Source organism: Phoenix dactylifera, chromosome 12 (genome assembly GCF_051530095.1).
Source record: "Phoenix dactylifera cultivar Ajwa chromosome 12, Ajwa_hap1_PhDact_Kaust_v1.1, whole genome shotgun sequence".
Lineage (NCBI taxonomy): Eukaryota > Viridiplantae > Streptophyta > Magnoliopsida > Arecales > Arecaceae > Phoenix > Phoenix dactylifera.
In genome coordinates this window covers 15335667-15349074 of record NC_143201.1, presented here as the reverse complement: position 1 = coordinate 15349074, position 13408 = coordinate 15335667, and the positions used below count along the sequence as shown (strand labels likewise).

Genomic DNA, 13408 nt, shown 5'->3' with positions numbered 1-13408 from the left:
ATGGTAGATTCATATTGGGTTGTCCGCAAAAAATCTTAAACGGCTAGCTATCTGGATCCTCTTCCATACGGTCTATTTAAACGGCTGTGAGCGCAACTGATCCACCTTCGCCCTCATCCACAACAAGCAGAGGAACCGTTTGATACAGAAGCGCCTCAATAACCTTGTATATGTTCACTACAATTTGAGGTTGAGGCTAAAGTGCATTTAGAAGGAAGTGAAGCTAAAGTACACAGATCTGATCCATACTGCTTTCGTTGATGATGAGGATGATCCTATAATCGAATGACTTGTGGGCCAGCAGCAGGAGCCCGAGCTTGATGAGCGAGGATCGCCTCCACGACCGGTCAGTTTCGTAGCCAGCGAGGCTAGGGTCGATGCAAGGCAATGGGCAAAAAGCAATATTCCATGTATCCTTCCAGCTGATCAGTCACAGGAGAGCCAATTACCACGACTCCTTGTCCGAGATATCCTCTTAGAGATATGATCGTGAGATGCTTAGATGAGGCCACTACGCTATCCAATCGACTCGGCCAGGAGAGTGATATACATCCTCTCAACATAACCAGAAAGGGAGGGCACGAAGGGTAAGAAGGTAGCTGCCTAGCACACCAAAAAAAATAAAAAGTACCTATAGCCCCAATGGAGAGTGTGGAGGAGCCAGTTCATCAGAGATGAGGAGCAGCAGTTCTGATGGTCATGGATCTATTTGCCACAGAGAGAGTAGAGGACAAGAGACCACCGTTAATAAAACACAGCCGCAAGGTGGTCTTCAATTCATCGATGGGTCCTAGTTTATGCATTCTATACGGAATCAGAACCACGGTGCACAATCTAATGGAGCCCGCTAGGATCCGATTGCATATTGGAGACGGGCTCCTCGAGGTCATTCAGGAGGACACAATATAGCTGGAGATGATCTCGCACTTGAAGTAAGATCCGTAGACGTATCAGATTTCTAATCGTATACTGGATCCTATTATCTGCAGTCACAGGCAGCCTATGATCCATACAGATACGGATACGGATATGGTGCGTCCAAGGCATCTTCCGATGGTTAGTATCCTCCGCAGCTCGGAGCATCTTATAGGTCGAATTTTGCTATCGGCTTATTCAGGTGGGCCCCTTCACAGCCGTTTCATCAGCCAGTTTATCAGTCAGAAAATACCTCTTAGAGTCAAAGCTTCAACAAGAGATCCGAAAGTGCTTATAACCCGGAGCACGTTCTTTATGGGATGAACATACAAGACTACAATGCCGCTTGGTTAGAGGGGTGGGCTGATGTGCCTCCTAACTATGCTGATGATCCGAATATTTGCAAGAGGCATCACCACTCAACCCGATTTTAGATATCAGTATGTAGGTTGTACTTTAAATGTATGTAATTAATTATATGATTTTATAATTTTTACCTCACTACTTGATTTGAGGATATTTCATGTTACTCCTTGTAGCATTCAACATCTCACTAATCATTTTATGATTTGTATCATTTTAAAACAATAAGATGCATCATTTAAGTTAAAACGGAATCATAGAAACATCAAAAAATATCAAACAACATTAAGAAAACATCAAATTAGACTTAAAATTATTGAAAAAGTTTGAAAACATTGATTATCAACTAAATCAATTTGAAATACTCCACAAAAAATGGGGGTGCCGGTTCCCTATCGGCATGCCCTACCATACCGACATGGTACGATACCGAACTAGTATTGACCCGTACCGGCCGCCGACCGGTACGGGTGTTGGTACCTGTTTGGCGGACCTTATTCATGTTCATGCATATCTGAAATTATGTCTTGAACATTATGAAATATGATCCAATTTTAGAAATTAGCTTAACAAGAAATGGTTCATTGCCATTTTTTTTAGATAAGTCAAAGAGATTATGCCGTAAGCAAATGCAAAGATAAGTTAAATTGATATTCTAACAAAAGATTCATGAAAAAATGGTGTTTTTATGAAATACAATTTTAAAAGCACAATATATAAAATTCCATACTAAGCAAGTGGAACTTCTTATAAAATAAAGACTTTTAATATTTTGTAGTTCAGTTCCAGATTTTTCATATTATAAATGTGCACATAAGAATATGAACTACAACTATTCAGCAAGTTCAATGTATCTTTCTTTACAAATAAAAGAAAAGTTAAATGTACCTTTCGTGCTGGCAGTATATTCCTATGAGTTTTGAAATCGTAGTTAGGGATATTAACAGCCAGCCCGCTTTTCAAGTCTTCCATACAGGAAAGCAATTTTTCAGTGTCAAAGGCATCTGGCATTCAAAGCAGATTATTCATAAGTAACTTGATATGACAAATCAAGTCACCTGCTATATAAGATTAATACTCGGATGTATAGCATATAATTGTGAATAAAGACACTTAAAAAGGCATTAAGTTTTTAAATATTAAAAGAAAATTAACTGATATTGAGAAAATGAATACCAATCTAAGACAATGAGCTAAGGCCACAAAAGAAGTAGCCTAAGATCTCCAAGCCTTTGAAAAAACATCCCTTAAAACTACAAACCTTGAATAGAAACTGATGTCAAGCATCCTCGAGCATGGAGGCAACTCAGAGCATGTGACTCTAGGTTCTAGTTAAAGTTGGTAGAAAAATATGCAGTACAGGAAAGCGACATCATAATATTTGAAGCGAGAAACGTCTAGTGTCTTTTTTATAAGGAAAAAAAGTTGCTGGAATGTATGCTTTATATAATTGACCCAATTCAAAATTTAAAAATTTCATTTAAAAATGTCTAATCCTAGCATGAACTAAAGGATTGAATCCATAGTGTAGAGGAGGAAAAGGCTCTTTTAGTTTATGTAACACCACAAATATGCTTTATATCCAGTAATCCACATTCACAGGTTCAGCCAAGAATAGTGGAATTCATAAGAAGTACCCAATATGCAGTATTCAGTCACAATGTCTCATGTCTGCAGATAGTTATACACATAAGATATGTATTATGGTTTCATTCGTATCTTTCATATTAAGTGTATCAAGTCTGCAATTACTTAATGTGAGTAGATTTTGTCGGATGGAATGACAACTCAATTAAGATCATAGGACTGTATAATTTAATAGAGGGAACTTGCATGATTGTAGTGAGATGAGAAATCCATACATGGTTTGGTCAAATTGGATGTATAGAAAAACTATTGAAGACATGCAAGACACAGAATAAGAACATGTTTGCACATGGCACGTATGATTGAGTTTAGAGTTGTTCAAATTGAACTCTTTAGCTACTTAAATCAGATATACTTGTAAAAAAACTAGTTACAATGCACGTGCAAAGCACATGACACTTAAAGATTTTATATATAAGGTAAGATTTCTCAAAAAATTGAGCATGAATTATGCACTAATATGTCTTTTTCTCATGAAATTTTTCCAAGATGTACTTGCTTTTATTTTGCTATGTTTTCAATCCAAATTGTGGGAAGCCAACAATAAATCTTCTTGACCCAACCTTTTGGTACATGCATAACCTAACACCAGTGTAAGTTAATGGATGCCCCTCTAAACATCCGATAGGTTCAAAAGATTCACACAAAGATCCAAGGCAATTGGTAAGGTAAAAGGAATGCATTTTTATTATTCATTACATGAAAAACAATATTTTACGGTGAACATTTTTTATCTATACCAAATTTTACATGAGGAAGAATATTCAACAAGGCCATCATAGTTTTGTCAATGCTATGGCTTACGAAAGCGAAAAAAGAGCCTACTAAAAAATTTCAAATCTATGTTTGACACATAATATACTAAGCTTGTATTAATCATTTAAATATTTATATTTCCTTTTCAATATCTAAGCAGTTTCTTTGCGAAGTACTCTATTAAGCAGCTAACCCAGAAAGAATAGTGTTCATGTGCTTTCTCGTAATGCCCCTTCTAGCAGGTAAATGGACCTCAACTCATTCTCTGCAATCCAATCAAAGGCCAGAATTCAACTTCCACCAACGTTTGGTAGCTCTCCTATGGGGCAACAGAGAAAGATTTCTTTTCTCATCAAATACCACTTCTAGCTACTCGGAGAGGGACTGAAATACATTCTCCATGGCATAGTCCAAGGTTAGAAATCAGCTTCTTTTAGAAACCGAAAAAAGTTTGTAAATGTACATGAGGATATGTATCTACAGGAAAGATACATCTAAGATGTTAAGGACTGTCGCTATGACCTTCAACCTTTACATTATGCAAGCTACAATATGAGTAAAATTGATATATTGGCAGACATAAATTGCAACCAATGAGCATGATTGTGAGTCGTATGAGGCAGCTGATTCACCAAGACCTCACATATTCTTCACTGTAAAGGTGCGGTTTGTCAATGTAATTGTGATCAAGTGATCAGGTTGGAAGTACACAAAGCACCTCCGCACAGGACAACCTCCAGAGGTGCATGTTACATAAGGAATATGCGACAGCACTGCACAGTCTGCACTAATGATTAATTTGATCCAATGACCATTTCTGACAGGTTGATAGCAGTGCAGGCCGAAGCAAAAACACACTATGCATAATTCGGTTTTAGCAAAATTAGCCCATGAACAAACCTAAACTAGTTGATTCAAGCCTATTTCTGGTTTTTGTTCTTACCATCCAATATTGAACTCATCGTGTCTCTTTCTCCCATTTCTTCTTAACCAAATTAAGTAACACTCATATCTTTACTCCATATAAAAGATTGAGAAAGTAACAATTACAATTTTGAATCAACAAAATCAGGCAAAAATTTGCACAGTTCTTGTAGATTTCAGTACCATCTAAATTTCAATTAAGTATTAAGTGTCAAACCTGAGCTTCTTTGCCGCATGCTGAATTACTATGAATTATTATTTTTCAATTTAAAATATATTTTTTAGAAGTACCAAATTTAAATATATTTTAAATCACCTGCTGATGACAAGGATGAGAATGTTAAGTTTAGGAGATTTGGATTCAAGAATGGGCAAGAGCATATAAGCCACCGGGCAAAAGTTACACAAAAGATGTCAAACAACATTGATTTCTCCATTTGGTCAACTACCAATTCCTAACAGAAGTTAGCAGTCCTGCTAAAACTGAATAATGCAACCACATTTAATCATGCTGAAACATGGTTTTTATCACAGTATATTGATAAGGTAGTCCATGTAGCATGATTGTAGTGACGTAATATGAGTGAGGATAAAAATTGCAATTATGGATTTATGATATTGATGTATAAATTATATTTTCATTAGAAATATTTATTCAGGTTCCTTCTGACCATATCGCAGCTGTGGGCTAAAGAGGAAAAATAGGTGAAAAGGATGAATGATGATTAATAACATGTTACTAAATTAAATGGAAATAAGAGAAAACTAGTCTGTTCATTGGCATATCATGACTTATTTAGTAATGTGAATGAAAAGGTTACATGTAATCAATGCCATAATTCTCTGTAGACATACCAGGATGATCAAAGTTATATTCATGAACTCGAGCCATTTCCTCTTTTGACAAATTGTAGTAAAAGGATTCCTGTGTTATCAAGGCAGGAGTAGATTAATTTATATCACAACCAAAGAATTTGTCAATTGTTCATGTATTCATCTTTATTACGTATGGCAAATGAACAATTCAGGCCAAAATATATTTGTGAGGATGTAATATAAAGTACTTGATAAATTTTATTTGTCAAATTAATTTAAAGATTATTTTAATAAAAAACCTTAAACTATTATATCCTGACACTATATAAAAGTAGCTAAATTTCTCAACTTTTCAATTCCTATACTAACCCTAATTAGATTTCTCTTTTAGAAATTTAAATCACTTAATTTCTATAAAAGTGATCCAATCCTCATATTGCTAGACTTGGAGGAGTCCAAAAGAGAATCTCTCCTAAGTTAAAATTTCCATGGTATATGTACAACAATAACTCTATATCCTCCAAAATCCCAATTCATAGTAATTTGTTTGTCCTAGTAAAATATACCAAATAAATCTTAAATAATTTCATGAGAAAGGCATGTTAGTTAGTTCCTGATCCATGCTCGTCATTTGGAAATTAATCTGTGTGATGGAAGGCGATGCCATCTCAAACCGCCCATTTCGGGATGTACCGAGCCATATCGGGGTGCAAACCGGCATGGTTCCACCACTCAGTTCAATAAACCAGCAAAGAAGGAGAAGAGGAGAAGGAAAGAGAGGAAAAGAGAGGAAAAGAGAGGAAAAGAGAGAGAGAAAGAGAGAGGAGGGAGAGGGAGGAACGAAGGGAGAGAGAGGGAGAGGGGGGGAAAGAGAGCCTGATAGAAGGAAAGGAAGAGGACTTTCGAGGCTCCTCTCCTCCAGCCGTGGCGTAATGAAAGAGAGGAAAAGGGGTCGGAGCCCCTGTTTCATTTCAAAATAGGGACTCCAACCCTGTTACATCGCAGCCAAAGGAAAGGGGGTTCAAAATCTCTCTCCCTCTCGCGGCCACTCTCTCCCCTCCCTTTCCCTCTCTCTCCCTCCCTTCCTCTCCCTCTCCCTCCCTCCCTCTCTCTCTCTCTCTCTCTCTCTCTCTCTCTCTCTCTTTCGTTAAGCTGCAGCCAAAGGTGGGGAGCTCGAAAGCCCTATCCCTCTCCCTCTCTCGGCCTCTCTCTCTCTACCCCTCCCTCACCCTCTCTCTCCCCCTTCCTCTCCCTCTCCCTTTCTCTCTCTTTTCCTCTTTTTCTTTATCTCTCCCCTATCCTCTTCAACTCCCCTTTGTCGGTATGCCACAAGTCGACACGGCACGATATCGTACCATACTATCAAACAACCGATATGAGTCCGGGCACCAGTTTCGCTAACCTTGATCTATGTAAAATTTTTAATAGTAGTGTGTGGATTGTAACTAGTTTACTATATAGGCGATGTGTTATATAAAAATGTTTTATACAACAACAAATAGTAGCTAATACAAAACATACGATATTGACTCGGTACGGTACTACTACAATATAGGGGCCTAAATGCCCCTACCAACATATGGTACAAGTGTTGTACCGACTCCAATAATATATCATCTATTCAATATGGGGTCATTACCATACTTTAGCAACTCATACCAATAAAAGATTAATTAGGATCTTATTCCTACAATAAGAATATTGATATGAACCAAGGTCCGCCGTACCGGTACCGGTCGGCGTACCGGTGGCCGGCCGGACCGGTACGGTACCGGTCCGGTCCGGTACGTACCAGCCGGCGTACCGGTGGCCGGCCGGACCGGTCCGGTACCTACCGGCCGGTACGCGGTGGTTTCAAAAAACACAGCGCGCGGCGCTGTGGTTCTTAAAAAAAAAAAAATCGTACCGGTGCGAACCGGCCGGTTCGCACCGGTACAGGCTCCGGTACCGGCCGGTTCGGACCGGTTCGGACCGGTACGGGCCGGTACGGCAAAAAACCAGGAAATACCAGTTTTTTTGTCGTTCCGGTACCGGTCTAGGACCGGACCGGTACGGGCCGGTACGGCATTCCATGATATGAACTTACATATAGAAGTAAATGATTAAAGAAGTTTTGTTGTTTCCAAGGATAGAGATTCCAAAAGAAGTAGCGATAGGTATAATGAAATTAGACTTACTCATAAGGGTGTCAATTAGTCGAATATGGGTCAAACATAACCTTTTCCAGCAGCCCTGACCCCATAGTTTAGTCCTTAGCATACCAAAGTTAGGTCCAGTGAAGCTCCAACTGGGCCAAAATGTTATTTCAGGCCAAAAAGGGTTGCTCAGCTGCTGAGCCAGCCCCTTGCATCTTAGTTTACGAGCTTAAGTGGCGTATTGCATGCTTATAGTAAAGGGTCATCAAGAAGAGATTATGGCAAGTGCCACTTATAGGACAGAAGTAATTTAAGTCATAATTTGCTGTGCCAGTACCAGGCACCAAACTGGTTGTCCAGCAGCACGGATCAGTACAAGCCCGCATCGTGCCATGCCTGTAACGACACAGTAGAGAAGGTGGAGGAGAGGGCGAATGGAAGAGAGGAAAAGAGATAGAGAAGGAGGAGAGAAGGAGAGAGGCTGGCGCCCGGTAGGAGGCGTCGACTTCACTTAAAAATTGCGAAATTTTTTAGCGGTCGGATCCCTATTTTGAACGAAAGAGGGGACCCGACCGCAGCCTCCGCCTCTTGCCCGAGCGCCGGCCTCCACCGGCCCTCCGCCAGCCTCCCTCCCTCTCCCTCTCCCTCTCCCTCCCTCCTCCGCTTGCTCTCTTTTTCTCTCTTTCCTTCTCCTTCTCCCCCTTCAGCAACGAGTTTCATTTCCGTTGCTGGAACCGTCCTGGTCCGCTGCTAGGATGGCTCGATACGATCGAAACCGTCCAGTTCGGGACGGTTCTACCGACCCTAATTTAAGTTGATACTAGAAAAGTCATATATCAAGAATTTCTTCTGCTTCTATATTTTACCATAAGTCAGAAATCAACCTCTAACATTGTTTCAAACTTTTGCATATATTTTCTCATAAGCTCCATTCATATTACCTTAGATCTTCCCTCCCTCACATACAACCTTGGGTACAAATTAACTTACCTCTTCTTATAAGAGCCCATAGATCTTTGTTATACATGCCAATACTATCTCAAGACTCTAAATTAATTTATCCTTAATTCTGCAACTCCAATGGTTCTTTTGATACAATCCAACCAAGTTTTCTACTTTTACCATACATCTTCTTTAATATTCTTATTTTTGACTCACTTAACATATTTTCCTAAACCCCCTTAATTGTCCAATATTCTAGACATACATTATTGCATCCCTTGTTACCATTCTATAAAGCTTTCCTTTATGTCCCCGAGTCAAGTGTTGATCACATAGTACCCCTGAAGCGCATATCCACTTCATCCAACCAGCCCTAATTCTATTGCTTTCTTCATCTATCTCGCATTGTTCGGTATAATAAAACTCAAATCATAAAATTCATTGCTTCATGGTATCCCTTATCCATCAATCTTAATTGGACCTCATCTTCGTTTCTATTTATGTTGTGCTTTTGAAACATAAAAGAGAAGAAATAATGCAAATAATATTTTACTCTACAAACCAACTTCAGCCTATACTTATGTTACTCCAGGACTTGCTACAATATTCTGTCTTCAGTAAGCAGATAATACAATTGCTGTGTAAATTGTTTCACTGTTTATATAAAACAGATGAAATAAATTTAAATAGATTCAAATAGCACCATTTGGAAATAGTTAGTCTTGATATATCGTTCGGCAGATGATATAGTTGCTGCAACAGAATCACACATATTTCCAACTAGAAACATTTTCTAAGCGATGGTAGAAATAATAAAGACTCATTCTTGAGTTCTCACATCCCATATCCATATTAGATCACCTAGAGAACCTATCAAAAAATTTGGCATGGTGGTTTACCTGGCTCACAAGGACAATACGCTGGTCATGAAGTTGCTCAATGATCATTTCACATACAGTTGTCTTTCCTGAAGCTGAACCACCAGCAACACCTGTAGATGGTTTACAAACCATATTTTGAATGAAATTCAAGAGATTGAAGTGCTCAATTTTCAGTAATTTGCAAAGTGAAAAAGTAAAAGCAATTGCCACAATATGGTAAGGATAGATATATCCATACATATATGTATAAATTGGTACCTGGAAACCCTTTTGCCACAAAAGCTACCAACACGTCATGAACAAAAAAGCTAGGATCGACATTCAAGACAGCCATTTAAAATTTTCCACTTCCAGGGCATTTCTGTAAAACTTTTGAAAATAGAAATTTGTTCATAATCACAAATACAAATAGTAAAATTTAATGAGGGTCATGGATAAGATCAAATCTAGGAGACTTAAATGTTTTGTAAACTTGTTATAGACTATTGATGATGGTTGCAGGTTTGTAAATAAAGAAAGATTCCACAAGCCAATGGCACAAGCTGAATAACCTTCATGAGGAATACTAGAGATGTAAATGAACCAGATAGCTCGGCTCAAGGTCCAACGAACCGGTACCGAGACCCGTACTGATTGGTGCTCGATACGGTTCGGTACCGGTTCAGTACCATACCGATCCGGTATGGGTAGGGCGTGCCAGTTCATGGACCAACATGCCCTTTTTTTTGAGTTTTCAAAAAAAATTAATTGGTAATCTCTCTTTTTAAACGTTTTCAATAAATTTAAGTCTAATTTGATATTTTTTATTTTTTTATATTTTTTAATATTTCTATAATCCCGGTTTAACCTAGATGATACATCTTATTACTTTAAAATGATACAAATCATAAAATGAACAATATAAAATATCCTCAAAACAAGTAGTGACGTAAAAATTAAAAAAGTAATACAATCAATTACATACATTTAAAGTCCAACATACATACCGATATCTAAAATCAAATCGAGTGGCGATGTCTCTCATAGATATCCGGATCACCAGCATAGTCGATAGGCACATCAGCCCACCCCTCTAATTAAGCGGTGTTGTAGTCTTATATGTTCATCCCATAAGAAACGTATGCCGGGTTATAAGCACTCTCGAATCTCTCGCTGAAGCTTTAGCTTTGAGGGGTATCCTCTAACTGATAATACGGCTGTATAGGGGCCCATCCAAATATATCGGCAATCAAAATTTGATCCGTAAAATGCTCCGGACTGCATAAGATAGTAGGCTAGTAGCCATCAGAAGATGCCTTAAACGCACCATATCTGTATCCGTATGGGTTATAGGCTGCCTGTGACTCCAAGTAATAGGTTTATCTAGTATATGACTCGGAACCTGATACATCTATGGATCCTACTCCACGTGCGAGGTCATCTACAGCTGCATCGTATCCTCCTAAATAACCTCGAGAAGTTCATCTTCTATATACAATCATATTCTCACAGGCTCTATCAGATCGTGCACCGTGGTCTCTATCCTATGTAGCATGCGTAAACTGAGACTCACTGATGAATCGAAAATCACTCTGCGGCTGTGTCATAAATAGTGGTCTCTTGTCCTCCACTCTCCCTAGTCGGTAAATACATGACCACCAGAACTGTCATCGCTGCTGCTCATGGTTTCTAAATCTGAGGGTACTGACTCCTCAACACTCTCTATTGGGGCTGCAAGTGCTTTTTGTTTTTCTTTTTTGGTATGCTAGACAGCTGCCTTCTTATCCTCCGTGCCCTTCTGCCTGGCTATGCTGTGAGGATGTATGTCGCCCTCCTGACCAAGTCGACCGAGTAGCATAGAGGCCTCATCTAAGCATCTCTCAATCATATCTTTAAGAGAATGCCTCGGACAAGAAGTCATGTGGTAACTAGCTCTCCTGTGGTTGTGGCTGATCAACTGAAAAAATGCATGGAATATTGCACTCAGCCTATTGCCCTGCATCGACCCTAGCCTCGCTAGCTATAAAACTGGCCGTTCGTGGAGGTGATCCTCGTTCATTAAGATCCAAATCCTGTTGTTAGTCCACAAGCCATCCAATCCTCGGATCATCCTCATCATCAAAGAAAGCACTATGGAGCGGATCAATATATTTGAGCTCCACTTCTTATAGGGTCAGAATGTTTGGAACTGGGTTGACTCAGTGCGAATAGGCCGGTTCGCACTGAGACTGCACCAAACCGACCAGTTTTGTCCGGGTCGGGCACTTACCAGCCAGTTCCGATTGGTAAGTGACTGGTTCCGGCCGGTACAGGGCCGAAACCGAATGTAACAGGAGAACCGACCCGGTTTTGCACCGGGTCGGTTCGGCACTGCCCGAATCGAGCAATTCGGCCCAATTCGACTGTCCTTGGCTTGGCTTATTGTCAAATTCATATTTGGTCTCTAAAGCGCATTGCTACATCAAGAGCATTAATAAGCCTTAAAGGCTAGCTTGATTAGGTTTGGATTAGGTTAGGTCCCTCTGCAATGTTATAACATTCATGACTTTTAAGTAATTAAGTTTAGAGAAAACAATATTATTAATTTAATCATCTGTAAGGACCCACTGCAGGGGCCACACTCAAAATCACAATGTGTTTGTTAATTGTCCATGCTAGAGGGGCATTTTAGTAGTCGTTAGTTCATCTTTCAGTAGACACTTCATTTACTTAAAAGAGAAAGACTGAGTTTGGCCAGAGATTGAGACGGTCCATCTCCTTTTTTTAATCTGTTCTACTCCTTTCCTATTTTATCTCTATGCCACTTGCCTCTCTTATCCTCCTAATTTACATTACTCCTTCAAAGGATATTGCTTATACAAGGCGAAGATTCAATATTTCCTTTAGGTTTCTTCCTGAAGGTTAAATATAGTGTCTCCTTAAAAGTGAATTTCCCAAGCTTGTGTAGTTCTAAACTCAATGGCACAAGACAAGCTGAATGTTATGTGAACTTAAGGACCTTTCCTAGTGCATTTCATGACTTTTATCTTCAAAAAAAGGAATGCATAAAATTGTTATCACTTGAGTTTATTCAATGTTACAAGACATTGAGGTATTAAAATATGGTCTATGTTCAGCTCTAGGCTCATCGGAGTCAACCTTAGGCCAGACCAACCTAGTAAAACATGAAAAAAGCTGTCCTTAATTAAGAAAATTATGAGGAGCCAAATCTTAGTCAAGCCAACAAGCCCTAACTGGGCTTGCAAAGAAACCCCTTAGGCTAGTTTAATAACACAACTTAGAAAAACCATGCACGATATTTAAATTAAGCTGTTACTTAGACATATCTACTCTTGCACTAACCTTGAAGACAGCCCTACTACCTATGTCTCTTTCTATCATTGAACTGCATTGTCAAATGCTAGTTGGTGTAAATGCTTCCTTGTAAAAATTTGATGTTGCCACAAACCCATTCAACACCAATACACCACATTGTAACCGATGGTTATTTTAATCCTTGAATACCTAAATATAACCAATTCCTTTAGGCAGTATAACCCACAGAATAAGATGGAAGGAGGCCCATATTCCATGGTTATGCTACCAAACAACTAAAATTGGCCAAGGAATAAGAGTTATGGGTATAATTGGGTCCAGATTATATCATGGAATAAGGGAAACTCGTCTCCGCTTTAATCTAACCAAAAAGTGGGAGAACAATTGTCTTTGTGATAAAATTCAAATTTATCATGAAATTTAATGCACTTTATTCCCTCACTTGTGTTGTACATTTTCCCACGAACAAAATGCCAAAAAAAACCTATTTCGTGGTATAAGTCCTATCCCTCCACAATAGAACATATAAACATTTAAAATTTGTCCCGCCTACCAAACGCTACCTTAGAATTGGATGATCATAGTATGCCATTGGCGAGAAAATTCTTTGGCTGCTTTATTGATGATATATGATAAGATATTGAAAATTCCGTGCAACAACTAAAAAAGTTGTAAGTGTATTTATTAATACAAAAAGTAATCTTAGTAATATAAATGTGATCTAGCACATATAAA

The 13408-nt window shown here is 38.8% G+C and overlaps 1 protein-coding gene across 8 annotated transcripts in view; it reads right to left on the bottom strand.

Annotated features, from left to right (window-relative positions):
* LOC103717463 (uridine kinase-like protein 4) overlaps positions 1 to 13408 on the bottom strand; it is a 56373-nt gene that overhangs the window by 18574 nt on the left and 24391 nt on the right. For 4 of the 8 annotated variants that reach the window (XM_088708555.2, XM_088708558.2, XM_008805862.6 and 1 more), the window contains exons 4-6: positions 9398 to 9489; positions 5461 to 5530; positions 2167 to 2282 (exon numbers count right to left, since the gene is read on the bottom strand). In XM_088708555.2, coding sequence (XP_088564681.1) covers positions 2167 to 2282; positions 5461 to 5530; positions 9398 to 9489 — 278 coding nt within the window. Of the gene's footprint in view, positions 1 to 2166; positions 2283 to 5460; positions 5531 to 9397; positions 9490 to 9637; positions 9749 to 13408 lie in introns of all 8 variants that reach the window. The other 4 variants (XM_026808600.4, XM_026808599.4, XM_088708556.2 and 1 more) reach the window with 2 other exon arrangements.